At 57.6% G+C, this 26,642-nt stretch overlaps 3 protein-coding genes across 15 annotated transcripts in view; 1 reads left to right on the forward strand and 2 right to left on the reverse strand.

Moving 5' to 3' along the window:
- Positions 1–5,718, reverse strand: part of LOC115939981 (break repair meiotic recombinase recruitment factor 1) — a 20,670-nt gene extending 14,952 nt beyond the window's left edge. For 5 of the 8 annotated variants that reach the window (XR_014143418.1, XM_081813849.1, XM_081813838.1 and 2 more), the window contains exons 1-4: positions 5,462–5,718; positions 4,966–5,029; positions 4,453–4,504; positions 724–898 (exon numbers count right to left, since the gene is read on the reverse strand). Coding sequence is in view for 7 of the 8 variants with exons in the window: in XM_081813849.1 (XP_081669975.1) it covers positions 724–898; positions 4,453–4,504; positions 4,966–5,029; positions 5,462–5,718 (548 nt within the window). In the remaining variant the exon portion in view is untranslated. The other 3 variants (XM_081813812.1, XM_081813819.1, XM_081813823.1) reach the window with 3 other exon arrangements.
- On the forward strand, positions 5,658–20,853 carry CC2D1A (coiled-coil and C2 domain containing 1A). Of its 4 annotated transcripts, none has more exons than XM_006730566.3 (29): positions 5,658–5,790; positions 7,143–7,278; positions 8,859–8,974; positions 9,069–9,134; positions 9,390–9,524; positions 9,623–9,857; positions 12,438–12,562; positions 12,896–12,968; positions 13,116–13,187; positions 13,298–13,428; positions 13,507–13,579; positions 14,246–14,379; positions 14,730–14,844; positions 14,926–15,098; positions 15,822–15,944; positions 16,031–16,089; positions 16,182–16,298; positions 17,546–17,619; positions 17,694–17,752; positions 17,868–17,919; positions 18,044–18,143; positions 18,224–18,314; positions 18,640–18,777; positions 18,880–18,944; positions 19,728–19,791; positions 19,886–20,012; positions 20,085–20,161; positions 20,244–20,291; positions 20,372–20,853. In XM_006730566.3, exons 1-29 carry the CDS (start codon positions 5,731–5,733, stop codon positions 20,390–20,392), a joined length of 2,859 nt encoding a protein of 952 aa, XP_006730629.2. In that variant the 5' UTR covers positions 5,658–5,730; the 3' UTR covers positions 20,393–20,853. The 4 variants fall into 4 exon arrangements, with proteins under 4 accessions (XP_006730629.2, XP_030880983.2, XP_006730630.2 ...); XM_031025123.2 differs by having other exon boundaries at positions 18,883–18,944; XM_006730567.3 differs by having other exon boundaries at positions 14,733–14,844.
- Positions 20,854–21,298: 445 nt separating this feature from the next.
- On the reverse strand, positions 21,299–26,417 carry PODNL1 (podocan like 1). 3 transcript variants are annotated; one of them, XM_081813865.1, is made up of 10 exons: positions 26,216–26,408; positions 25,866–26,090; positions 25,208–25,301; positions 24,842–24,906; positions 24,606–24,715; positions 24,144–24,300; positions 23,768–23,883; positions 22,632–23,289; positions 21,871–22,019; positions 21,299–21,719 (listed from the first exon to the last, which is right to left on the reverse strand). In XM_081813865.1, exons 1-10 carry the CDS (start codon positions 26,216–26,218, stop codon positions 21,569–21,571), a joined length of 1,728 nt encoding a protein of 575 aa, XP_081669991.1. In that variant the 5' UTR covers positions 26,219–26,408; the 3' UTR covers positions 21,299–21,568. The 3 variants fall into 3 exon arrangements, 2 of the variants coding, with proteins under 2 accessions (XP_081669991.1, XP_081670005.1); XR_014143419.1 differs by lacking the exon at positions 21,299–21,719 and having other exon boundaries at positions 21,881–22,019; positions 22,395–23,289; positions 26,216–26,417; XM_081813879.1 differs by lacking the exons at positions 24,842–24,906; positions 26,216–26,408 and having other exon boundaries at positions 25,866–26,001.
- Between the last annotated feature and the right edge of the window lie 225 nt (positions 26,418–26,642).

Raw genomic sequence — 26,642 nt, forward strand, 5'->3', positions numbered from 1 at the left:
GCTAACCCTTTCTACTTTGGTCTAGTTATATGCGGTTTAACCCCATGAACAAACTATTCTCCAGATCTTCCTTTTTTCCCCACTGTGCTTAATTACATATTCCTGAGGGGAAAAAAAGGGGGGGAGCTGGGAAACCATGGTGGTTAGGAGCACGGGAGCCAGACACAGCCAGATCCCCAGCTTGTGCTGCTGCACCAGCTCAGTGGCCTTGGGCAAATACGTCATTTGATCTCTCAAAGTCTCAGAGTCCTCACCTGTGAAATGGGGATAAAAACCTACCTCACAGTGCCATGAGGATTAAACAAACGGATAGGTGTAAAGTGTTTATCATTAGCCCACTGTCTGACACGTAATTGCTATCCTCTTCCATGGGTTATTATTTCGCAGACCTACAACTCCATCAGTCCTTTCTTGGTGAAGAAGGGATGCGGGATAAACATGGATTTGACCAGCAGACAGGACAGATGCATTCTATTATTAAGTGACCTTGACAAATCCAAGGTTTTCCTTGCTCGTGGTTAAAATATCAACCTTCATTGCTCGAGAGGAGAGTCTGGGGAAGAAGGCTTTGAGAAGCAACCGGAGGGCCGCTGAGCCCCCAGAGGGAGGTGTGGAGTTGGATGAGTCATGTTGGTCCCCTCCCCTTTGCATCCTGTCTACTGGGCTGCTGTGCTGTGTCCACTGTCGGTGGGGAGACTTGCTGGAATGTTCCAAGCCACCTACCTGGAGGCTGTCTGTAGTGGTTCTTCTGTCCTCTGCTCTGCAGAGGGAATGGGGTCTAATCTCCCTTCTGACTCTTCAGGGAGACACAAAGAGCCCCACTCAGAATTCTGGGGGGGGCCGTCAGAGTCTCCTAGCCTTGGGTTCTTTGGGGCCTTCAGAGGACGGACTCCTCCTCCTGATTTAGAGAGAAAGGAAGATGAAGGGATGGGACATGCAGGGAGCATGCACTACCATGGCTGACAACCAAACCTGGCAGGGCCACTGCTGCAACATGAGCAAGCTAATTCCAAGGGTAAGAAATCCCCCGCTCTGACTCTAGCCTAGAGAGAGAGATGGGATGGCACCTTGTCCAAGAGTTTAGGTGGCCATGGGATTCAAAGGCTTTTTACCCAAGGACTGGTTATGACTGAGACTGAATCCTGAGGTAGCCTGGCACCAAACTATATGAGATAGCCTGGCCCAGCCAACTGTCTCTCTAGGAAGGTGTGTACTGGCTTCCATGAGTCTCAGCTCAAATGTTGCTGCAAAGGGCCATCCCTGACTTCTCTATACAGCAACCCCTTTCAGACTCATGCTCTGTTTTAATCACTTCACAGTTTTGTTTTGTTTTTGTTTGAGAGAGATGGGGGGGTGGGGGAGGAAGAGAGAATTTTAAGCAGGCTCCACGCCCAGTGCAGAGCCTGACATGGGGCTCGATCTCAACCCTGAGATCATGACCTGAGCTGAAGTCAAGAGTTGGAAGCTTAACTGACGGAGCCACCCAGGCGCCCCAACTTCAGTTTTTTTTTGTTTTTGTTGTTGTTGTTGTTTTGCCAGTATCTGACATACTGGTTATTTTCTGTCTCCCTCAATACAAGGAGGGGCCTATCTCTCTCTGCTGAGTTTCAAGTGCCTAGCAGATCATCTAGTACATTGTTGGTGCTCAACAAATACTTGGTAGATGACTGAATAAACACATTTGTAAAACAGAGATCACCACCAGGAAACATAGACAGGACTAAATTATGTGCAACTCTAGTTTTCCGTGATGCCTGCACATTATCTGTCCTGGGAAAACTGGGACCTAGGGTCGAGTGCTAGGGAAGTGATGTCCCAGCTGCCCCCTTGGTCCCTTGTATCTCTGTGGTATGTTCCCCATCACTGAAAAAAAAAATTAGGAGCCTAACACCTATTTGCTGAGTGAAGGAAACTTCCTTACACAGAAACTGCCAATAGTGGCTGACTTCTAAGGTCTCCCCAAACCTGGCCCCAACCTAATTATCAAAAAACAAATGATAAGGGTTGAATCTAGTGAGTTCCATGGCAGACATTGTCCTGAGAAGTTGGGTGTGTTATGATAAACTTCAAGGTAGGGTTCCCACTGTTACACCCATCTTATGGGTAAGAAAGCTGAGGCATATGGAGGCCAAGGGATCTGGAATGGGATCCAGTCAGTCCAACTCCAGAGCCTGCATACCTAAGTGTATTTGAGCATTTACTGAGCACCTACTATGTGCTGTGCCTCTGACCCCACAGAGAGAACAAAAAGGCAAACCAGACCCTGGCCTGATCTTTCTGGAGGTCAGTCAGGTAGACCCTTTCCAACCTCAGCTCCTACACACCTTGAAGTAAACCCGTTGAACAAGCTCCCTCTCCCTAATACTGATCACCAGGGTTCTTATTAGCATTCACTCAGCTGTTTGTGCTCCAGTAAACCACCATGACATTTCTGTAATTTCTGAATTCTGTAAGTTATGGTGTGCCCATTTAGAACTTTACCGTACTGCTATGTATTTGATTAGCACTCTCAGTGAGAAGCATTTTTCTTTCTCTCCTGACTAGACCCTGAGGGTTATGAGGGCAGGAATTGAGTCTGTTGCACCCTTTGATCTCCTCCTTGCCCTGCCTTTCACCCCACCCTGCTTAGGTGTTCACCCCAGTGCTGCACTCAGAGCAAGGCTCCAATGAATGCTTCTTACACAAGCATATTCCCATCTTGTGACTGCCAAAAAAAAAAAAAAAGGTGAAATCAAGCAGCTTTGTTTATTTGGTTTCTTAAGATGCCCAAACACTAGCTCGCTTTGCTCATCCAATGGACATGTGCACCAAATAAAAACCAAAATATCAACAGAAGTGAAAAGCCTCCCATTTCCTTCCTGTGATCTGTCCCCACAGGACTAATTTAAGAAAAACTAAAGGCAGAACCTTATGTTCAACACCAAAGGCCAAAGACGTTGGGAGGGAAGGGCTTCTTTCACCACCTGCCAGAATCGTCTTCCTCTGTCCCCACCCCCTCTAGGACACACAAACAGCTGTCCTGGGCCAGCCTGGGATCCACTGAGCTAGGGAGCCCACTGCCAAGAGAGGCCCCAAATGACCTGCTGTGGGTGGGCCTGGCTGTCCCCAGCTTCCCCCACCCAGGTCAGTGAAATTCCTGTGTTTCCGAGCAGCCTGTTGTTCATCTTACACAAAACATTTTCAATCCATTGCTAATTTTTCTATACCACATTGTGGGGAAAAAAAAATGAGTGCTACTCCCTATGCTCATTATCCAGTAAGTAGTCATTTCTAAACTTTTAAGAAGTTTAAATTATCTTCGACAATAACAGGGAAATGGAGCTATGTAATATTGCGTGTTTTTCTTCGTGCATGAGGAAATTATACATATATGTATTGACAAGTAAAGACGCTCGTGATAAAGTAAGAAATGGGGATTGCAGATCAGCATGTGTGATGACTCTATTTTCCAGTAAAAAACACTGTATTTGTGTATACATAGAAAAAGTTTGGAAGTAGTGTACTGAGGTTCATTCCCTGGCTTTTTATGCTGTCCTGTGATTGATCATTGTCCCATGGTTGTGCTGGACATTAACCTTAGGGGAAGCTGGAGGTAGGGTAGAAAGAACTCTGAACTATTTTTGCAAGTTTTCTGTAAGCCCCAAATTATTTCAGAATGAAAAGGTTTTTGTGTTGTTTTTTGTTTTTTTTTTTAAGTCTGGAAGGAGAATCCTAATACCAGCATACACTTGTGTACTACCTAGGGTCTATCCTTCATGCTTTACAAATATTAGTCCTCGTATGAACTCTAGGGCAGAGTTCTCCACCTTGGTACTCCTGACATTTGGGGCCAGATCATTCTGTATTGTGGGCACTGTCTTGTGCACTGTAGGATTTAGCACATCCCTGGCCTCAACCCACTAAATGCCAGTAACCAGCGTCCCCCCCCCCCCACACACATCAGTTGTAGAAACCAAAAATGTCTCTAGACATGTCCAGTGTCCTGAGGGGCAAAAATCCTCCCCCCAACCAGGTTGAGAATCACTGTTTGAATGGAAAGGGTAGGTGCTTTTATTATCCTCTATTTATAGTACTCTGAGGTACAGAGTAAGTCATCTACAATCACACAGGGAGCCTGAGAGCTGGGATGAATCCAGGGTTTTGGTTCCAGAGTGGAACACTTAGCCACACACCCAATGACCTTGTAGCTCTATTCAAAGGTCATCTCTGAGAGTGCACCCCTGGCCTAACCGTGGGATCCCACCAGAGACTGGAGGAAGCTCCAGAAAGCTTTCACTTTTTACTGTATGCACTTTCCACAACTTATACTTTTCTTACTAGCATGTATTAAATCACTTTTTTTTTTTCAAGGAGCTTGAAGTGATCATGTTAGCATTTCTGCAACAAATAAGCCTACATTCCTCTTATACCAGAAGCAGCAATAAAGCAGTGTCAACTCGAATGTCCAAATACCTGAAGTCCGAAGCTTCTTCCTCTTACTCATTTTATCCCTCTCTTGAAAAATCTGAAAACAACGAGCAAAATCCCATCATTACAAGTAGTCCCTGTCCCTGGGGACAGACCCAGTGACCCTGGCTGAGGGCAGAAGCCACCCTCACCCCACCTCAGTCCATCTGGCTGCCCCCGGGGGCCAAGCTGGATGGAGTCACAGCCACCTTGGGCCATGACCGGGTAAGAAAACCTCCTCCACGTTGCAGAGAGCGGAGGGAACGACCCATCTGCCCATCCACGGAAGCCCTGACGACCCCAGCTCTAGTCCCTAAATTGAGACAGGCTATGTGAAGCCCCCTCCCCCCTGGCTGTGGTCTGAGACCCTTCCAGGGACACCTGAGGATTCTGGAAGGAGCCACCTGGGGCCCTTCGAAGGGTCAGGAAGTCCTGTGGGGGATGCCTGGGGCCCTGGAAGCAGGAGTCGCCACAGACCAGCTCCTGCCAGCCCTGGGGGCCAAACAAGCCCAAACCGACCTGGGCCACTGAAGTTGCCAAGGTCCCTCTGTCCTTATCAGGAACTGAGTAGGTCTGCCTGGATCTGTTGGGGAACAATTCGGTTAATTATTTGCGTTAGGATTTTTTTGGAAAATAAAAGGCAAAGTTGGCCCTCACGGAGGCGGGGCGGCTGGCAGTCTGTAGCTGAAGGGCGGGTAGGTCCCGAAGCCCGAGCGCTGTGGACCCGACTTCCGCTGACCAGACCCACACTAACCCCACCCCGGGCCCCGAAAAGTGTGGGATACCCAGACCAGGGCCGCCAGGGGAAGCCAGAGCCCGCAGGTAGCCACGGGACGCCGAAAGCCCGGCGGCCGCCACCGCCCCTCACACCTGCGCGCGCGCTCCGCCTCTTTCCCGCGCAACCCGCCGCACCGTCGCGCGCATGCGCGACGCTAGCACCGCCCCCACATCCACGCACGCCCCGCCTCTTTCCCCGCGCAGCCCGCGGCCCCGCCCACCGCCCCGCAGTACGCACGCGTGCCGCGTATTGCCTGCCGGGAGTTGTAGTTTCAGTGCGGCGGGCCCAGCAAGTCCAGTGGCTGCGCTCCGGTGCCGCGGCGCCCCAGAGCCGAGGCGGAAGTGAGACGGCCACTCCGGGGGTCGAGGGCGCGGGGTCAGCGGTCGCAGGGCACCAGCGAGGGGCGCGGGGCTCAGGAAGTGCGCGTGCGCGGCGATAGGCCCCGGGGGAGGAGGCAGGGCAAGGCCAGGCGAGGTGGCCAGTGGCCCGGGCATCCAGCCTGGAAGATGCACAAGAGGAAGGGACCCCCGGGACCCCCAGGCCGAGGTGCCGCCGCCGCCCGCCAGGTGAGTCTGTACCCCACGGCCTTGCCTAGGGAACCCTACTCACCCCTATCACAGGTTCAGGGGAGGGCCCCACCCCCCAGGGGAACCCGATCACCACCCCCAAGTGAGCCCCTGTCCCCGCCCTCCAGATGAGGTTCTGCCCCCAAAGTGCGGCCTGCTGGCCCCTGCTCCCCAGCTCCTCAGCTCTTGGCGCCCCGCCATGGGCTCAGGGCCACCTGTTGCCGCAGCCTCTCCAGTTTGGGAGGGGAAGGCCTCGGACCTGGGATAAGGATAGTTACTGCACTCCTGGCCTGAACACGCACGGAACCTCGCGTCTGCCAGGCCAAGTCAGACTCTTTTTATCCCCACTGTACAGATGAGGACACTGAGGCCCAGAGAGGTGAAGACAGCTTCCCAAGGTCATAGGGATTAACGGCTTGGCCAGAGTGAAGTGCAAATCCAGAGCTGCTGCCATGAGCCCATGGGACTGTGTCTGGACCTCCTTTCCTTCTCCATCTCCTCTGCCCCAGGCACCTGGAGAGTTGATTTTCTCAGCTTTGATGGAAGAAGCCCAGGCCATAGCTTAGTGCCGGGGTATTAGAATCTGGCCAGCCTGGAGTTCCCTGCTGGTCTCTGTACGTTGGACACTCGGCTTCTCAGCTCTTACGCCTCAGATTCCTCATCTGTAAAATGGAGGCCCTAACAGTTCCTATGTTACAGGACAGTTGTGAAAATTCATTGAGATAGTTTATGGAAAGTGCTAGAACATAGCCCTCAATAAGTGTAACTTCATTATTACTATTAAAAGGAGCCATACATAATTGCCCATTTTGACCCACAGAAAAGGCAATTTTGTATAGTTCAACATAATATTATCACATCATGATCGGTCATGAACTAGGAGGGGATAGGAAGACAGGTCTGTTACACAATGAAAACCCCGCTTTCAACTTCTGTGTTGTTTTCCGGGCTTCTGTTTGCTCTTGCAACCTTCCTGCCTGGCCCCCTCTGCTGAGTATGCTGGAAGGAAAAGCCCAGGTGTGCAGAGTGACTTTGCTTTGGGCAGGGTGTAGGGCCTGCTTTTCCCACGGAACTTGGTCAGCAGCACATCATGGGCGTGGGCTCAGAGCAGGGAGCAGGGTCTCTGCCTGCCCTTCGCCCCGTGTTGATCTGTGCCAGAGGGCCTGGCCCATCTTGGGACACCTGTTGCATTCTGAGCCCGTTCCAGCCTCCTGGCACTCCCCAGGGAAAATGACTTTCCCCAGGAGGTCTGGGTTTCCTTCCTCCTGAGGGAACTCTGGGTCCATCCTGGCTGCCTTCTGGCCAGGTGGGGTGCATTCCGAGGTCTGACTGGACCCTTGCTCTTCCCTCAGCTGGGCCTGCTGGTTGACCTCTCCCCAGACGGCCTGATGATCCCTGAAGATGGAGTTAACGATGAGGAACTGGAGGCCGAGTTCTTGGCCTTGGTTGGGGGCCAGCCCCAAGTCCTGGAGAAGCTCAAAGGCAAAGGTGAGACTCTCAACACACCCCTGAACATTTTCTGAGCTCCTGCTGTGGGCAGGGCTCAGCGCTGGGTCCTGGGGAGAAGGAGGAGAGGAGACAGAGAAGGTCTTTGCCCTCCTGGAACCCACAGCCTGGGTAAAAGGTTAAGTGATCAACTCTGGACCCAGGGTGAGGGTTCGAATCCCAGCTCTGCCACTTACTGGCTGTGTGACTTGATGAGTCCCAGCATCTCTGTGGGCCTCAGTTTCCCCATCTGTAAAATGGGAATAATGACTGCACTTAATCACAGGAGTTACTCTTCTACTGTTCATAAAGCACTTCACACAGGGTCTAGCATTTCCTCCAGCTTGCAGTCCCCGTGATGAGGGCTGGGATGAGGGAAGCACAGAGCGATGGGAGAGACCTGTGAGCTGGGGCCAGATGCCCGCAAGAGGCACCCACAGTAAGGAGGGCCAGGTGAAGAGCTGGGAAGCACTTTTGGGAGAGGCCCCAGCACCTGCAAAAGCCCCCTAGGGGAGGTGGCAGGGGGCAGCAACTCTGTAGTGGGCAGTGGGGCTGGAGCTCTGAGGGCAAACGGAACCTTTATACTTTTCTGCTGATTCAGTCAACCCTCATTATTGATGAATTCCATATTTGTGAATTCCCCTACGGGCTAAACTTTATTTGGAACACCCAAATCAATACTTGGGGAGCTTTTGCAATTATTGGCAGGCATGCACAGAGCTGCCGGAAGTTGGAGTCGCTCTTGTCCCGGGGCATGCTGTAAACAAGTGTCCTTTCCCCAGTCTGTGTAAGGCTGCATTTTCTCTCATTTTGGTGCTTTTTGTTGGTGATTTTACCTTCAAAACGGCCCCCAGGTGTAGGGCTTAGTGCTGTCTCGTGTCTCTAAGAGCAAGAAGGCTGTGATGTGTCTTATGGAGAAGAGACATAACAGATGAGCTTCGTTCAGACGTGAGTTACAGTGCTGCTCTTGGCCTTGAGTTCGGGGTTCACAAATCAACAATATATACTTAAAAAGGTGTCATTAGATAGAAACACACATTAAGCAAGGTTATGTATTGACTGGTTGACAAAAATGTTGTGCCCAGAGGCTCATGGGACCCGAACCTTGTATTTCCTCCAGGGGCCGTGGTCCAGTGTTCCCTAAGTCAGCATTTAAGGCAGTTTTATAGAACAGAACTAACGCGCATAATGAGGATTAACTCAAATAACAAACTGCTGACCACATGCTGTTCTGGAGCTTCATTTATCTTTAGTTCCCACAACTGACCTGTGAGAGAGAAACTTGTCCTCGTCCGATAGATGGGAAGACTGAGTCCCAGAGAGGGCAAGTGACTTGCCCAGGGCTCCAAAGTGAGAAAGCTGCGAAGCCAGGGTGCCGAATCGGGCTTGATAAGGGAGAGACGAGGCGGGCGAGATCTGCGGGGATCGGGATCATACCTGGTGGGCCTGAGGGCCGTGGGGTGCCATGGAAGGGCCGGGAGGGGGACATGCTGCCCTAGTCCTTGGGGTCATGGGTAACCGGGATGGGAGGCTGGGGACTCTTGAAGGATCCCAGTCCAGCTGGGGCCTCTACCTGCCGCCAGGCCCCCTGCCCATGGAGGCTATTGACAAGATGGCCAGCCTGTGCATGAGAGACCCGGATGAGGGTGAGGATGAGGGTACGGACGAGGAGGATGTGGAGGCTGATGATGACCTGCTGGTGAGCACCCGGGGCAAGGCAGGGGGCCTCCCGCGCTGTCATTGCGCCATCCAGCGGGCCCTCATGCTCGGCCCCCGGCCGTCTGCCCCTGCAGGCAGAGCTGAACGAGGTCCTTGGGGAGGCACAGAAGACTGTGGAGTCCCACCCTCCTGTGGCTCAGGTATAGCCCAGCAACCCGCTCCGCATAGCCCAGAGTTGGAGGCCTTCCCTGGCCCCTCGGCCATGTTACCTTGGGCAGGTGACATGACACCTCTGAGACCGGAGGGGGATGATGATTTCCTCCTGGCCGGGGGGTGGGGTGGGACAGCTGGCCCAGGGGCAACATGCCTGGTGTGTGGGAGGCACTTGGCAAGGGAGCTCTTGGGGAGAACTCAGGTGGGGTCCCACCCAGACCATGCCCCGGTCCCTCCTGCAGCCGAAGGCCACAGCCCCCAGCCCAGGGGTGGAGGCCACCTTGCAGGAGAGGCTGGCCCTCTACCAGACAGCGATCGAAAGCGCTAGGCAAGCTGGAGATGGTGCCAAGATGCGGCGCTATGACCGGGGGCTTAAGGTGAGCGGGCAGGTGATGGGAGGGTGCTGGGACCCTACCACAGCCCACTGCACCCAGCTCCAGGCTCCTCTAAAACCCACTTTCACACCTTCTCTCAGACACTCGAAAACCTGCTGGCCTCCGTCCAGAAGGGTAACGCCATCAATGAAGGGGACATCCCGCCACCTGTGGCAGTGGGGAAGGGCCCGGCAGCCACGCCCAGCCACTCTCCGGCGCCCGCGCCGCCGGCCTCTGCAAACCAGCCAGTCCCAGAGCCCAGGGTCACGGTAGAAGGCCCTCCTTCCACGGCTCCAGCCACATCCATAGGCTTGGCTAAGCCCCAGCTTCCTCCAGGTAGGCCAAGGGCAAGGCTGGACTGACATGGGATTTGCGGGGGTGGTATTCAGCAGTTGGCCATTTTGTGGGGGTGCTGACTCATTCATTCATTAGATATTCATTCATTCATTCATTCATTCATTCATTGAGCGTGAGCAAACGGTGGGGAGGGGCAGAGGGAGAGAGAGAATCCCAACTCTGCACTGAGCACAGAGCCCAAGGCAGAGCTCCATCCCACAGCCCGGAGATCATGACCTGAGCTGAAATCAGGAACCGAACGCTTAACCAACCAACTGAGCCACCCAGGCTCCCCAGTTGTTAGATATTCTTAACACCCCTCCTCTTCCTAGGTCCTCATGCCTCTGGAGTTCATGGATACCTTTTGTGTGTGTGTGGTGGTATAATATATATAACATAACATTGGCCGTTGTAACCATTTTTTAGTGTGCAGTTAACTGAGTGGTGTGTAGCACATTCACACAGTGTGGTGTAAAGATTTTTCATTACTGCAAACAACAACTGTGTCCCCATGAAACACTAACTCCCCCATTCTCCCTCCCCCCAGCCCCTGGCCCCCACCATTCGCTCTCTGTCTGTGACTTTGCCTCTCCTAGATATTTCGTGTAAGTAGAACCACACACTAGTTGTCCTTTTGGGTCCAGCTTCTTTCACTTGTGTAATACTGCAGCATGCGTCAGAGTTCCGCTCCTTTTGAGGGCTACCGTTCTCACGCAGAGAGTTGTAAGTGGATAATTTCCAAGCCCTCAGCTTGTCTGTCTTCTCTCCTAAAACTCACCTGCTGGAGGTTTTCCAACCTCCCAAGAGGTTTTCCTTCTCGGGTGGCCCTCCTCCCACTATGGGAAAGGAGTGCCCCCCCCCCCCCCTCTAGAATATCAACACAGGCTCTGCCCCAGAGGCAGACACTCCCCAAGCGAACCAAAGAGACACTTAAAACTGGGCTGGCCCTGTTGAGAAAGTAAACAGCAGGTCTAAATCTTTCCACAGCCAGACTGGTTTCTAAGCTGTTGTTTTGGCAAAGGTCAAGGAGGATTGTTGGAAATCACCACCTGAACTTCTCCACCGAAATCACCAAAACGTTTCTCACCACGGGGTTTTGGCACATAGGTTGGCAGGGGTTCAGGGGATCCCCCGACAGGGTGATGACAAGACTTCGCCTCTTGCCATCTGTTTGTTGATATGAAGCAGGTTTCTTTATGCTTTAAAAAAAGAAAACAGGGAAGTTGGGAAAGAATAAACCAGGAAACAGGAGTTAATTGGTAGAGGGTGGACCCAGCCCCAACCATGTCAGGCAAGAGGTACCTTGCTCATAAAATTTTACTCTTGGTATATAAAAATTCTTCATCCAGAAGCTTGATGTATTTAGGCTTTGCTCAGTTGCGTCCTAAAAATACCCATGATTCAACCTGGAAAAGCATTTTCTTAACTCAGAGACTTGCAATGATAGGACATAAAACCAGGCAAAAGTCAAGGTGTTTAGCTTCAACCTACGGACAGCTTTTCAGGCAACTACACCTAAACTTAAAGCTGTAAGTGCAGTTGTCAGTCTGAGAAAGTACAACGCATGCGGCTTTCCAGGCGTTTCTAGGATTTGTGGACCCTGGATGGTGTATCTATTACACTTTGTTTTTTTATACCAAAAATTGCACGGATTGCTTTCTGTTTAGAGATACTTCTTCTGAAAACCTATTGAACTGTATTATTTGATCCTGTAATGAACACACCAAAAAGAAGCTTAACTCTTTGTTTCTTCACTTTGCCAATGCACTGCAGGGAGAGATTTTGGTTACAAGTGTACAGTAGGGTGGTCAAGAAAAGACTTTCAAGCACCCACATTTACAGTTGACCCTTGAACAACTCAGCTTTGAACTGAGCGGGTCACTATTTCTTTGATTAACACAGTACAACACTGTATTTCTCCTCATTGTGGCTTTTCTAGTATCATTTTCTTTAGCTTACTTTATTATAAGAACATGGTATATAATGTACGTAACATATGAAATGTATAGATCGACTGCCTTTATCATTGATAATGCTTCCAGTCAATAGTAAGCTATAATAGTGAAGTTTCGGGGGAGTCAAACTAGATTTTCAGCTGTGTGGTGGGAGGGCTGTTGGCACCCTTAACCCCCACATTGTTCAAGGGTCAACTGAATGCTACTGAACTGTATACTTAGAAAGGGTTAAGATGGAGAATTTCAGGGGCGCCTGGGTGGCTCAGTCTGTTAAGCATCTGCCTTCAGCTCAAGTCATGATCCCAGGGTCCTGGGATCAAGCCCCACATCTGGCTCTCTGCTCGGTGGGGAGGCTGCTTCTCCCTCTCCCAAATAAAATCTTAAAAAAAAAAAAAAAAAAAGATGGTGAATTTCATGTGTATTTTGCCACAATTGAAAAGAAATAAATGAGGGGGTGCCTGGCCGGCTCAGTCCATAGAGCACAAGACTCTTGATCTCAGGGTCATGAGTTTAAGCCCCACGTTGAGGGGCTCCCTCTGACCCTCTGCTCTCTCTCTTTCTCTCCAAAATAAATACACGAAATCTTCAAAAAAAGAAATGGTTCATGCGCTGTTCCCCCTTCCAGGTGCCTGTAGCCCCGGCCCCCTGGCCCAGTTGCAGAGCCGCCAGCGTGAGTATAAGCTGGCTGCCCTCCACGCCAAGCAGCAGGGAGATACCGCTGTTGCCACCAGACACTTCCGTGTGGCCAAGGTGCGTGCAGACGGGCGGACGGGGTCGGAGAGCAAAGCCAGGATGCTCCCGGCTTTGCATGGTGGCCAAGAGCAGGAGCTCTGCAGTCACACAGGCCCACATTTAAATCCTTGCTCTCAGTCACTCCCTAGCTGTAGTTTGCTGTACCTCTTAAAGCCCCAGTTTACCCTGTCTGTGAAATGGGCATAAATATTGGAAGGGGCTTAAAGCAAGATGGTGCAGAGGAATGGGTAGAGCTGGGGGTCCTCTGTCAAATGGTGGGGCACAGAGGCTCCCCACAGGGTCCTGGCCCCCAGCTGCAGCCTCCTCCCCTGATCTCCTTCTTTCTGTCAGAGCTTCGATGCCGTCTTGGAGGCCCTGAGCCGGGGGGAGCCTGTGGACCTGTCCCACCTGCCACCTCCCCCTGGTGAGAACCCTACCCTGGTCACCCTTCAGGACTTGATGCTGCCACCCTCACTGGTCACCTAGGAACCCCCTCAGGCCACATGAGCCCGGGGTGGGGGAGGGGGTGCCCAAGCAAGCCTCTCATTGGACTGGACCTCTCTGCCCTCAGACCAGCTGCCCCCAGACCCACCGTCAGCACCACTGCAGCCTCCAGCTCCCACCACGGTGCCCTCCACGCCAGGTAGGCTCCTGGAACCCTGTGTGACGGGCAGGCCAGGGCAGGACAGTCTCTCTCCTTCCCAAGACTCTTAACCCGGCCCCTCTGCCTCCCGCCGCCCCCGTCTGCCCCAGAGGTTCCCCCACCTCCGCGGACTCTCCTGGAGGCACTGGAGCAGCGGATGGGGCGATACCACATGGCTGCAGCCCAGGCCAAGAGCAAAGGGGACCAGCGGAAGGCTCGCATGCATGAGCGCATCGTCAAGGTGTGTGGGGGCCCGGTGGGCAGGGAGACGGCCCCTGGAGACCTGGCCCACAGAACCCTGATATTGTGTCCGCTGCAGCAATACCAAGATGCCATCCGAGCCCACAAGGCCGGCCGAGCAGTAGACGTGGCTGAACTGCCGGTGCCCCCAGGTAGGCACTGCCCCTCCCCCTAGCCCTCTGGCCTCTGAGCATGGGACAGGCCCAGGGCGCTCTTTGCTACGCATTCGGGAATTCTGCAAACTTGTTAGACGATTGGTAGCTTAAAGTTGGGTCACAGTAGGAGGGTTTATACCTGGCAATGGGCAGACACTAAAAATCAAGGGGGTTTATTGGGAGAACCTATTCATCAGCCCACCGTCATCTGATCCCTCCATTTCTTCTCTGTTCAACTCACTCTCTCCTAGTCATCTGCTCTCAGTTTTACACATACCTACTTAGCCTCCCAGGGGGTTGGGGGGTCTCCTCCGGGTTCTCAGAGCTGCCTGTGTGTCCCCCGTGAGAGCAGTTATCACTTAGCACCTTGGTCCCCTGGGAATCCCCCCAGGCCTGTGACCACCTCTTGGGCCCAATACCCCACCTCATCTAGTGCTAGCTTGTTGGAGTCTGGGGGTCAAGGCCCAGGGTCAGGTGAGAGGCACCAAGAGGCAAGAGGGAGGTTGGAATGATCTGGTGTCTACACAGAAGCAGCAGGAGCTCCTTCCTGGATTCAAAGTATATCCAAAGCCCTGAGGCTCCTTAGGAGGGAGAGGAACCCACGTTCTCCACCATAATGGCATGGGTCTCTCCCTCCTGACTGGGTCCTGACTGGCCGCCCAGGCTTTCCCCCCATCCAGGGCCTGGAGGCCACTGAGCCCACCCAGCAGAGCCTGGTGGGGGTCCTGGAAACTGCCATGAAGCTGGCCAACCAGGAGGAAGGCCCAGAGGATGAAGAGGATGAGGAACCTAAGAAGGTGTGAGGGGCTGGGGTCTTGGGGTGAGGCAGGGAGCGGCAGCAAAGCAAAATCCTGACACTGGGGAAGAACTGGCCTTATCCCCGCCCTGCCTCTTCCCGGCTGTGTGGCCACAGGCAGGTCATTTTGCTCTCTGATCCTGTCTCCTCATCTGTAAAGTGGATGTGGTGACAGCCTCTGTGTCCCAGGGCTGTTGCAAAGATTCAACGAGAACGGGACCATAGGTTGCGTTCAGTGCTGAGGAAACGGCAACTAAGACGGTCCCTGCTGTCAGCATCAGGCCCTGACCCTCTGGGGAGTGGAACCACTGCAGGCACTGGGAGAGCTCTGACTTCCTCTCCCTCCCTCAGCAGCCCACCAGCCCTGCGGCCCCCATGGCCCAGCCCAAGGCCCCACCCTCAAGGGCACCTCAGTCAGGCTCTGCCCCAGCAGCCAAAACAGCCCCCAAGGGCACATCCACCAGAGGTAGGTATGCCCTCCCCTCCCTGGCTGCCCATTGCTTGGCCCTGGGCTGGGCAGCACCCGTCGACACCTCGGTACCCACAGCCCAGCAGCAGCTGGCCTTCCTGGAGGGCCGCAAGAAGCAGCTCCTGCAGGCCGCGCTGCGAGCCAAGCAGAAGAATGACGTAGAGGGTGCCAAGATGCACCTGCGCCAGGCCAAGGGGCTGGAGCCCATGCTGGAGGCCTCACGCAACGGGCTGCCTGTGGACATCACCAAGGTGAACTCTCTAGGCCTGCTGGACTTTCCCAGGCACCCACCCATGGGGCTCTGGCCACTTAGCCATGAGCCTGGGAGTATATTAGGGTTCAGGCAAAGCTGCTATAACAAATAGGTCCCCCTAAGACAGTGGCTCAAAGAAGACAGACATATTTCTTGCACGTAATGCTCAGGGCAGTCTGGGCTCTGAAAGACAAAACCTGCTAGGGCCCAGGTTCCTTCCATCTTGTTGCTCCGCCACACCCTAGGAGGTCATCTTTGTCCACATGGTCAGAGTGGGTTGATGCCCTGTCGTCATTCAGTCCGTGGGAAGTGGTGAGAGAAAGAAAGGGCGAGGCAAGCAGTTTCCTTTAAAGGAAGTGACATGGTGTGCCATCACTTCTGCTCACCTTCCACTGGCTGGGGCTGAGTCACGTGGCATACCCAGCTGCAAGGGATGCTGGGATATGTAGTCTCTTGGCCGTGTGCCTAGCTAGAACTCCATTACTAGGGAAGAGAGGGTAAGGATCCCATTTGGGGGAAACAGTTAACAGAGGCTGCCACTTTGGGAAGGACCGTCCACTTTTCTCTTTGCACCGCTTGTCACCTTGGAGAAGAAGAAAGACCAGGGCAGGGGCAAAACAGTGGTCCAGGAAGTCTTCTCCAGGGATGGTTGACATTTCCATGGCTGGGCCTGTTCGTTGCTGACCAGCAGTCCCCTCCCCATGATCCTTGTCTTCCTCAGGTGCCACCCGCCCCTGTCAACAAGGACGACTTCTCTCTGGTCCAGCGGCCCGGCCCAGGTCTGTCTCAGGAGTCTGCCCGGCGCTACGGTGAACTCACCAAGCTCATAAGGCAGCAGCACGAGGTGAGGCGGGCCCCCAGCCCGGCTCAGCGGGCCTCCCCCAGGGTCATGGCCCCCCAGCCCTCCCCTCATGGTCTCCTGCTCTTCAGATGTGCCTGAACCACTCTAACCAGTTCACCCACCTGGGCAACATTGCCGAAACCAGCAAGTAAGTGCCCCTGTCCCCACCTCTGCCAGACATTTGCACCCCCAGCCCCACCCCTGGGACTAGGGACCTGAGCAGGGCTCTCTCGGTGGCAGGTTTGAGAAGCTGGCAGAGGACTGTAAGCGGAGCATGGAGATTCTGAAGCAGGCATTTGCCCGGGGTCTCCCCACGCCCACTGCCCGCTTTGAGCAGAGAACCTTCAGCGTCATCAAGTAAGGCCCTGATGCCCCTTGGCCCAAATGCCCCTTTGGAGAGGGGTTTGCACTCCCCAGACACCAGCAGAAGACTTGCCTCTGGGGGAGAGTTTGGTTGGGTGGTGAAAGCAGGGTATATGCAAGGGTCCTGAGGCAGCTGTGAGGTGCAAGTGAAGGATGGTGATGGGGTGTTGACAGTGACACATTGGGAACTGGGGAAGATCTAGTGAGTGCAGAGATGTGCCTTGTCCCAAGGCCTGGGCGAGCCCTCGGGATGGTTGTTGTTGGTCCTGCTCCTCTCAAGCCTTCCCACACCTGGGGGAATTGGGGTCATTTTTCCCATTTATAGATGAGGTTAGGTGCAACCACTGCAATAACCTAGGACAAGCCACACCCCTCACCCCGGCTCCCCACCACCTCGCCTCCATCCACTGTCCCCATTTTGCTCGCCTCCTGCCACACAGGCCTCTTTTTGGTCCCCAGACGGACCAACCGTGTTCCTACTCGGGGCCTTTGCACCGGCTGTTTCCTCTGCCTAGACCCGCTTCCCCAGGTCTCCATGTAGCAGCACCTGCCCAGGATCCAGAATCACCTGTGATGTCTCCTCCCCTGAGAGGCCCTCCTTGACCACTCTGTCTACAGCAGCCCTTCCTGAGCACACTCCACTCTCTCCCCTATTTTAATTCTCTGCAGGATTGCTTTGTTTCTCTATTTATATATTCATTGGTCCTGTGTTCACTCAGCTAGCTTGGGCCCCGTGAACCCAGGGATGGGGTCCGTCTCACTTACTTCCATATCCCCAGCAGCGAGGACACCGACAGACACATAGTAGGGGCTCCAGAAATATTGCTAAATGAAGGGAAGGTCCCCTGGCAGCTAGGGCACTCACTGGCTGGTACATGGTAGCTCAAGAAATGTCAGATGAAGCGAATAAAGAAGACCCCATAGCAGCTGGGGCACTGGATGATGAATATTAGGGACCCCCGAAATGCTAAATGAAGGAAAGCTCCCCCGGCCCTGAGGCCACCGGCTGGCACAGAGTGGGTCCCAGATAGATCTGTGCAGACTGAAGAAAGGTCTCAAAAATAAGCCATTGGCAGAACTGGACCAAGAACTCCTGGTCTGTCTGATTCTAAATCAGCCCAGGAGCTGATACACCCGCAAAGGCCAGCAGGGGGTTTGTTCCCTGGCCCCGCGGAGGGAAGAGAAGGCCGGCAGGCGTTGGGGCTCATGTGCCTCTGTCTCCCCACCTGCCCTCCCTGAAGGATCTTCCCCGACCTCAGCAGCAACGACATGCTCCTGTTCATCGTGAAGGGGATCAACTTGCCCACGCCCCCAGGTGAGGGGCGGCAGGCTGGGGTCAGGGCTGAGGGACTGCCCCTCTGCCCAGCTCTGACCCTTGTCTGCCCACAGGGCTGTCTCCCAGTGACCTGGATGTCTTTGTTCGGTTTGACTTCCCCTATCCCAATGTGGTATGTTGAAAGCCAAGGAGGGATGGGCTCAAGCCTCATCGGGCTGGGAATGGGTGGGCAGGGGGCCAGGGGAGGCCCCAGCCCCTAAGCTTCCCTGCCTCCTATTTGGCTGCAGGAAGAAGCTCAGAAAGACAAGACCAGTGTGATTAAGAACACAGACTCCCCCGGTGAGCTGAGCGGAGGCTGAGCGGAGGCGGGAGGCACCCCAGCCCCATGCAGCGAGAACATGAGACCATAGCCTGACCCCTCCCTCTTTCCTCTTCATCCGCCCCGTCCTCATTCCCTGAGTAGAGTTCAAGGAGCAGTTCAAACTCTGCATCAATCGCAGCCACCGGGGCTTCCGAAGGGCCATCCAGACCAAAGGCATCAAATTTGAAGTGGTCCACAAGGGGTGAGCTGGGGGTGCTGGGTGGACTCTGGGGGAGGGGGAGCTGTCCTGGGCCAACCATCCTGTCCCCTTCACACACGCAGGGGGCTGTTCAAGACTGACCGGGTGCTGGGCACAGCGCAGCTCAAGCTGGATGCCCTGGAGACAGCGTGCGAGGTCCGGGAGATCCTTGAGGTGAGATGTGGGCATTTGTCCGAAGGCTCCAGTGTGGCTCCGTCATTTGTTAACATGACTCAAATGCTTCCTACAGGCCCTGGGCCTCCCAAGAGTCTCCTCTGCTGACCCAGACCCTCCCCTGGCCGGGGGGGGGTGGTGGTGGTGGAGTTCCAGACCTTCCTACTGCCCAGCCCTAAATATTCCCAGCACCCTGCTCCATTTTGACCAGTTGGTATCTCAGCCCTACCCAGGGGCTCATATTTTGGAAATCGCCCTAGTTCCCCCTGATCCCGACCCGGGGCCTCCAGCCGCTTCTCCAGAGCCTCCCCTCATTTGCACGCAGGTCCTGGATGGTCGCAGGCCCACGGGGGGGCGGCTGGAGGTGATGGTCCGAATTCGGGAGCCCCTGACGGCCCAGCAGCTAGAGACCACAACCGAGAGGTGGCTGGTCATCGACCCCGTGCCAGCAGCTGTGTCCACGGTGAGACTCTTGCCCATCAGCAGCCCCAGGGAGGGAGGCTTGGTTCGGGGGTGGAGGGGGGGCGGGAGGCAGGAATCACAGCACTGGTTCTGTCCGCTGAAGCAGGTTGCTGGGCCCAAAGCAAAGGCCCCTCCCGTGCCCACCCCTGCGAGGGAGCCAGGGAACAGGTAGGTGGCTGGGTCAAGCCATGCTGGAGAGAAGCCCCTTCTTCCTGTCGCAGCCCCTCCCAGACAATTTCCCATCAGGCACAAATTGTAGCAGGTCTCCCCCGTGCTCCAAAACGTGTCCTGCCTCCCCTTCTCCTGAAGCATCCAGTTTAAACTGCTCAGCCTGATTTTTTTTTTCTTTTTTTAAAGATTTTATTTATTTATTTGAGAGAGAGAGAATGAGAAACAGAGAGCATGAGAGGGAGGAGGGTCAGAGGGAGAAGCAGACTCCCTGCCGAGCAGGGAGCCCGATGCGGGACTCGATCCCGGGACTCCAGGATCATGACCTGAGCCGAAGGCAGCCGCTCAACCAACTGAGCCACCCAGGCACCCTGATTTTTAAGATCTTTTGTGATATTATCAATTTACCCAGTAGTCTTCTCTCTCTCCACTTCCTCCTGTTGGCTCATGGTTACCTACTCCTAGTTTTTACTGGCCTCTGGGCTTTTCTGTGGTCTTGCCCTGAGCACCCCTACCCACTTGGCCCCCACTCTCCTGCCCAGCTCTGACTCCTTTGGCTGCCGACTTGGCTATGGCCTCCCCTAGGAAGCCTTCCCTGACCTCCTGGCATCGCCCTGGCCTGAGTGTACAGTCATCATCCCCACTAGGTTGCGGGCTCAGCAACAGCAGGGTGGGCCTGGCTTGTCTCCTGCCATTCCCTAGTGCCCAGTGTGTCTGTTGAATTAATGGGGTTGGGGCTGGGGGGGGATCCTTGCTGCCCCTTACCCTTCCCCAACTCCGTAGATCAGCGCGGCCCCTGCACAGCCTCAGCGTGCTGGCCTTCGATCAAGAGCGTCTGGAGCGGAAGGTGGGTGCCTGCTGTGGTGGGCTCGGTGGGGCAGGGTTGGGGGTTCCGTAGGCCCCGGGCAGGGCCATCACAGTGCCCCGCTTGGCACCCCCAGATCCTGGCCCTCAGGCAGGCGCGGCGGCCAGTGCCCCCGGAAGTGGCCCAGCAGTACCAGGACATCATCCAGCGCAGCCAGTGGCAGAGGGCGCGGCTGGAGCAGGGGGGCCCAGGCCTCCGGAGGGGTAGGGTCTCGCGGAGGGTGTGTGGGGGCGGGCGGGGCGGCCGTCCCCATCCTGACCCGGTCCCCCCATCAGAGTACGCGGCCCAGCTGGAGCGTCAGCTGCAGTTCTACACCGAGGCCGCCCGGCGCCTGGGCAATGATGGGAGCAGGGTGAGCCGGGCGAGGGCCGGGGGGGCGGGGGGGGGGGGGCCCGGCGGCGACAGCGGCCCACTGACCACCTCTTGGCCCCCAGGAGGCCGCAAAGGAGGCACTCTACAGGCGGAACCTGGTAGAGAGTGAGGTGAGTGGCCAGGGTATGGGGTTGGGGGGGGGGGGCTGTGGCCTTGAGCACCCCCCTGACTCCCGTGGCCTCCCCCTCAGCTGCAGCGGCTCCGCAGGTGAGGGGCCAACCCGGCGGGCGGCCCGGCCCCTGGAGAGTGGGGAGCAGGCCCAAGGCCACAGCCGAGGACCAGACAAGCAGACAATCAGCGGACAGTTGGCTCCAGATGGACACATTCCCCCACTGGGTCCCCCCAACCAGGCCACAGCCTCCCTGGCAGGGGGCAATGGGGATAGTACTGCCAGCCGGCTTGTGCCCCTTGCCCAGGCCTGGCTGGGTGGGCCCTGGACAGTCCCGTTTGCACAGCCTGGGGTGCCGGGCCCCTGGCCTGCCCCGGAGGTGGGGGGGCAGCTAGGACCAAGCCCCGAGGGCCCCTGCAAGCACTTTACTTCCTGTCCCTCCCCAGCCTTAACCCTGAAGCCCACCACACCCCAAAGAAGTCGCTGAGGTCGGCCAGAGCCCCGCTGGCTCCCCAGGGCTGACACAGGGAATAAACAGCCAGGGCCACGCCTGGCTCACTCTGTCCTGTCTTTGTTTCTTGCTCCCACCCTCTGTGACTAGCTGGGTCTCCCCCCACAGTCCCTCCGGGGGTTGATGGCAAGGTGTCTGCAAGAGGGGCAGGCTCTGGGGGGGCGTGTGCCTCTGAAGGATGTGTCTGCTTTGCACACTTGCTGCCGGGGTACGTGGGAGGGTCCGTGGCCCGCTTCGGGGTGTCCGCCGTGCCCTGTGTTTCTGTACCTGGTGGCCTTGGCGTATCTGGGTTGACACGCGTGGTCAGGCATTACGCGGCGGTTCCTGGCAACCCGCGAGTGTCTCGGGGCTTTGAGAGCCAGCCCTGCTGCGCACTGGCTATGGGACCAAGTCGCCTGACCCTCTCAGCCTCCCACGGCCTCACCTTCCTCAGCTGGTTGCAGGGATGGTGAGAGCACCTCCTGCGAGGTGAAGGGCAGCTGGCGGGTGGCGAGCACTCGGAAGGCTTAGGCTTTATTGTTGCTGTCTCCACCTGCGCGGGGGGTGGGGCGTGTGCCTGGTGTGCGAGCTGCCCGCTTCGGCCTCCCCCAGGGCGCCCTGTGTGTGGAGGCGGTGCCCTTGCCAGCCTCCTGGCCGACACAGGTCAGGCGGCCCAGCCCTCAAGGCCTGAGAGAGCCTGGTCGAGGCCCCCGGTGCCCACTGTCTCCTCAGTCCATGGCCCAGTGGAGCCCCAGAGGTCTGGGCTGCGCTGCTGGGCCCCTCCGGGCTCAGGGGCCCCCCGCTCGTGGCTGACGTGGAGCTGTGGGTGGTAGCCGGACCAGGACCTGCTCGGGGTTCCCCGCCGTATCCACCACACTCAGGTGCAGGAGGCCCAGGAAGGCTTCAGGCGCGATGCTGGTCATGTGAAGCCTGTTTGCGCTGGGCCAAGAGGCGGGCATGAGAGTGGGTGCCAAGGGAGGGGGCCACAACCGTCCTGACCCACCCAGGCCTGCTCGGGTTCCACCACAGCCCTCCAGGGGCGCCGACCCCCGCCCACCTGGACCCGCTCTACCCGGCCGCCCTGGGGCACCTAAGGAAGAGGGCGCGCAGGCGGGGTGTGCTGAGGAAGGCTTCGGAGCCCACGTGGCTGATGCGGTTGCCCTGCAGGTGCAGTTCCTCCAGAGCCTCGGGCAGGTCGGGGGGCACGAAGGACAGCTCGTTGTGGCTGAGGTCCAGCACCTGGCCAGAAGGGCAGAGACGGTGCCGTGGTGGCCCCAGGCTTGAGCCATCCACTCAGCCAGGCCCCAGCCTCTCTTCGGGGGCACGCCACACCCGGGCCTTCTGCCCCTCCCCCTGCCAGAGGTACACTGAGTCCCGTCTGGGGCAGGCCATGACGTAGGCGCTGGGATGCCAGACAGACGGATGGATTCAGTCAGTCATTCACAAAGAGGGTGCTTCCCTCCCCTCGTGCCCTCCCGACCCTGTTTACTTCGGATCGTGGTCGACTGCTCTCTCCCTAACTAGCATGTCTGTGCCGGGCCAGGAGCTGTCATTTTGTGCCCAGTGGCATCTGCAGTTCCCAGAACGGCGCCTGGCCCCCACAGATGCTCTAACCTCTGCGGAATCCAGGGTGTTCAGAAGGAGCTAGAGGCGCCGTGTTTGCTGGGGGAGGTGGGCGGGGTGGTTGCCGAGGCCCAGGGGGCAGGGACGGCACAGCCAAAGGCCGGGAGGCCGCATCTGTCGTGTCCACCCCCAGCCCGCAGGCTGGGCTCTCTGTGTGGCATCTCAGGGCCTCGCGGGGAGCTGCTGAGGGGCGGTGGGGACAGTGCGGCCAAGCAGCCCGCTCCTGACCTGGAGGGCCTGTAGCTCATGCCAGGTGCCGGGCCCGATGTCTCCAATCCGGAGTCGGTTGTGCTCCAGGCTGAGCTCCCGCAGCTGGTCCAGGCCGGCCAGCAGCTCAGGCTCGAGGGCCCGCAGCCGGTTGCGCTGTAGCCGCAGGGTGTGCAGGCTGCGGGGCAGGCCGCCGGGCACCCGGGTCAGCTGGTTGCCGGCCAGGTCAAGGCTGCGCAGGGCGCGCAGCGGGCGGAAGGCCCGGCCGTGCACTCGGGCGCTGACCAGGCGGTTGTAGGCCAGGTTGAGCTCGGCCAGGCCCGGCGTGCCGGCCAGGTCGCGGGCGCCCAGTGCGGTCACGTGGTTGTGCGGCAGCACCAGGGCCCGCAGGCGGCGGGGCAGCGCCAGGGGCACGCGGTCCAGCCCGTTGCCGTACAGGTGCAGCGTATGCAGGCCCCGCAGCGGCCGCAGCGCCCCCGCGGGCAGCCCCGTCGCTCCCAGCTGGTTGTGCTGCAGCTGCAGGTAGCGCAGGCCCCGGGCGCCGCGCAGCCGGGCCGCCTCCACCCACCGGATGCGGTTGCGGCCCAGGTGCAGCACGACCAGGGCGCGGGGCAGACCAGCGGGCACCGAGGCCAGCTGGTTGTGGGACAGGTCCAGGTACTCGAGGTGGTGAAGCTTGCTGGCGGGAGAGAGGGCCGGCGTTGGGTGGCGTGCCCAGAGCGGGGGCCGGGGGCGGGGGGAGGGGGGGACCTTGGGGGCGGGGGCTGAGGAGGGGTCCTGAGGTGGAAGCTGGAGACCCCAGCTTGGGGCTGGAGGAGTTGAGAGATGTGGGCGGGAGGCACACTTGCTGAGGTCAGGGCAGCTTCCAGCCTGAGGGTTGGACGTGGAGGCGCAGGACAGGGTTCTGGGTCCAGGATCGGCATGTGGCGGTGAGGACGTTGGGATAATAGGACTGAGGCACGGAGCAGCCGGGAGCGAGGATGGCTGCTAGGGGCTTGGCTGAGCCTGACGCACAGCAGGTGCTCACCAAACGCGGCCTCGGTTTGGGAGTCATACACCAGAGGGGGATAGAGGGTTGGGGCGCCCAGGCTCTGAATCTTCAACCCCTCCTGCCAGCACAAGGCCGCACCCCTGTCCTACCCTGTCCCAGGCCCCACCTGAAGGTGGTGGCATCCAGGCCGCTGTCTGTCAGCTGGTTATGCTGGAGGTAAAGTTCACGGAGGTGGGTCTGGCGGCTCAGGGCTCCTCGGGGCACCTTGGAGATGAGGTTGTTCTGGGAAGGGAGGAGAGAATGAGACCGGGGGTCAGGGAGAGAGGGCGGCGGGGAGCTATGGAAGGCTCTTGAGTAAGGGAGTGACAAGGAGCTCACTTGAGCAAGGCTGTTCGGAGAGCACCTGTGAATGACCAGCGGCCAAAACTCAAAGATATTTCCGACTACTGGAATTGTGAGGAGGTGGAGGGCTCCCCCAGGAGAGAGGTGAGGCGGCCCTGAGGAGGCGGGAACGTGGGGGTGGCGAGGTGAGGGAGGGGCACCTGCAGGTGGAGCCGCTCCAGCGAGGGCGGCAGACTGGGCGGCAAGTAGCTGAGCCGGTTGCTGGACAGGCTGAGGGTGGCCACAGCTTCAGAGCCATGGAAGGCGTCGGGGGGCAGGCCGGCGTTGCTCAGCTGGTTGTTGTGGAGGTACACGGACCTGAGGGGAGCCAGGCTCCGGCCACCAGCCCTCCCCTGGCCTTCCCACCGACCCCCATTCCTACCCTGCTCCCCAGAGCTGCCTTCGGTGTGTGCACGTGCGTGTGTGTACCCACTGTCTCGGCCTCAGTGTGGAGTTCTCCGGACGGAGCATCCAGGGTGTCCTACCTCAGACAGCCCCCAGGCTAGGGCTCCGCCCCCTCAGACCCCCACGGGCAGGTTCATGAACCCCTCAGACTTCCAAGGGTAGGGGGTGACCCCAGGCACACCTGAGGTCTGAGAGGTCCGGGCTGGGCCAGGGGCTACCTGAGCGCAGGCTTCTCCCCAAAGGTAAGCGGGAAGATCTCTGTCACTTGGTTGGCAGCCAGGTCCGCAACTCGGAGGGAGCGGGGCAGAAACTGGGGGGCCACCGAGAGCTGTGGGAGCACAGCGACGCTGGTCCTGGCGCCCTGCCCTGCAGCCCCCTGCTGTCCCCTCTTGCGCTCTGCTGTGTGACCCCGGCCAGGTCAGACCTCAGGGCCAGGGCAGGTGGGGATGCTCACCTTGTTGTGGGCCACATAAATGTGCTGCAGCTGTGTGAGGGACTCAAAGGCCTCATCGGGCAGCCCTGGGAGCGGGACGGGCAGTGAGGGGACCCCAGGCCTGGCGCAGATAGGGGCAACGAGGGAGTCTGTGCTCCCGGCTGCCCCAGGGCTCCTGTCTGGGGACTGGCAGAGGCCCCTCCAGGCACCCTCCCACACACCTCCCCACCCGTCTTCAAAAGCCACAGCCCCCACCATGCCCTGAGTTTCCATCCTGCTCAGCAAAGGGCAGTTCTGGGAACTACCGCAGAGCTACCCACAGACCCGGCAGGGGAGGGAAGGGGCCACCTCTGGCCTCCCTCCTCCAGAGGTCCCCTCACCCCTCACCCTCGGAGGAGATGAGATTGTTGTGGAGGTTGAGGGTCCGCAGGCTGCTGAGGCGCGACAGCTCATTGTAGGGGAGCTCCTGGAGCAGGTTGTTCTGGGGGAGGGATTCACAGCCCTGAGCCCTCAACCAGTGGCCAGAGCCCTGATTCCCAGCTCCCCATTGCCTTAATCAAGTGAGCCTTGCCACCCGTCACCCCTACACTTGATCCCCAAAGCCCCATTACCCTGCATCTAAAACAACCCCGTAACCACAAACAGCGCTGTGACCACCAAGATGTTGACCCCCGGCACCCCGTCTGTTCCTATAATTGACCCCTGACACCCATTACCCTGACTCCAAACAACCCCATAACCAAAGACATTGACATCTGATACTCCATCACCCCCACAATTGACCCAAATGCTCTATCACTGACCCCAAAAAACCCTGTAACTGCCAAGACATTGACCTCTAACACCTCCAAACTCTCAGCCCTTCCTACTTCCAATATCTGTACCCCCACCTCCTCTCGCCCCCAACGCACAGACCCCAACACTCTCATCAAGGCCAGCTCCCACCATTGCCAAGCCCCGCATGCCCAACACGGACCCCATACCCCACCAGCCTCAACCCCAGCGGTCTGCACGCTCCCCCTACCACGCCCGGCCCGGGCCCCACCTGCAAGGAGAGGTGCTGAGCTGCCCTGGTGATGTTGTCTGGGAACACCTGCAGGTCCATGCCGTTGCAGTCCACCGTGTCTGCCCGGGGGCAGGAGCAGCGCGGGGGGCAGGCGCGGGACGGGGGCCGCGAGCTCTCCCCCAGGTGGGGGAAGGCGGCGTCCTCCATGCCAGGTGTGGGTGGGGGGCTTGTCAGCAGCAGGAGAACCAGTAGTAGGCTCAGCCGCTGGGAATAGAGGGACCGATGGGTCAGGGTGTCCCCAGGCTGGGCACCAGGTCACCATGGCGACAGGAGCATCCCCACCGGCAGACTCCCCTCCCTCCCCTGCCCTCCCCCCCCCCCCACCTTACCATAGCCAGCCCCAGCTCTGCCGTCTTGCCTGAAATGCCGACCAGGGCTCCCTAATGGAAACCAGGCAGTCACCTCCTGGAGCCTCTTCCGTGGCTGCCACCGCCCCCCATCTCTTGGCACGGGCCACCCTCCACCCAGCTTGTTCTCTCCCAGGGGCTGGGTGGGGGGGAGTGGAGAACTAGCTGGCCCACCCCCGTCCCCGCCCTGGGGAGGGTGGGCGGGCTGCCGGATGGGGTGGTGAGGACAGGCCAGCCCGTCCCCTCAGTCCCACCCCCACCAACCACCCCAGCTCAGCTTGCGTAACCTCGGCCAGCCTGGGCCGGGCCACAGGAGCATGGAATGCTTGGGGGAAAGCTGAGATTCGCCCTGTCTGGTATTTGGGCCAACCACAGAAATAGGGGTGGGGGCAGAGGAGTGGAGGATGCT

The sequence above is a fragment of the Leptonychotes weddellii genome, chromosome 1, assembly GCF_054177405.1.
Source record: "Leptonychotes weddellii isolate Sample4059 chromosome 1, ASM5417740v2, whole genome shotgun sequence".
NCBI lineage: Eukaryota > Metazoa > Chordata > Mammalia > Carnivora > Phocidae > Leptonychotes > Leptonychotes weddellii.

Bases quoted from the DNA above. Each gene is read 5' to 3' on its own strand.
- PODNL1 (XM_081813865.1), bottom strand. The intron at 25,302-25,865 runs GTGGGGCCCGGG...TCCCTCCCCCAG, and splicing joins CTCAGCACCTCTCCTTGCAG to AACAACCTGCTCCAGGAGCT. The intron at 23,884-24,143 runs GTGCCCCTCCCT...CTCCCTTCCCAG, and splicing joins TGGAGCGGCTCCACCTGCAG to AACAACCTCATCTCCAAGGT.
- CC2D1A (XM_006730566.3), top strand. From the start codon at position 5,731: ATGCACAAGAGGAAGGGACCCCCGGGACCCCCAGGCCGAGGTGCCGCC. The intron at 5,791-7,142 runs GTGAGTCTGTAC...CTCTTCCCTCAG, and splicing joins GTGCCGCCGCCGCCCGCCAG to CTGGGCCTGCTGGTTGACCT. The intron at 16,090-16,181 runs GTAAGTGCCCCT...TCTCGGTGGCAG, and splicing joins AACATTGCCGAAACCAGCAA to GTTTGAGAAGCTGGCAGAGG.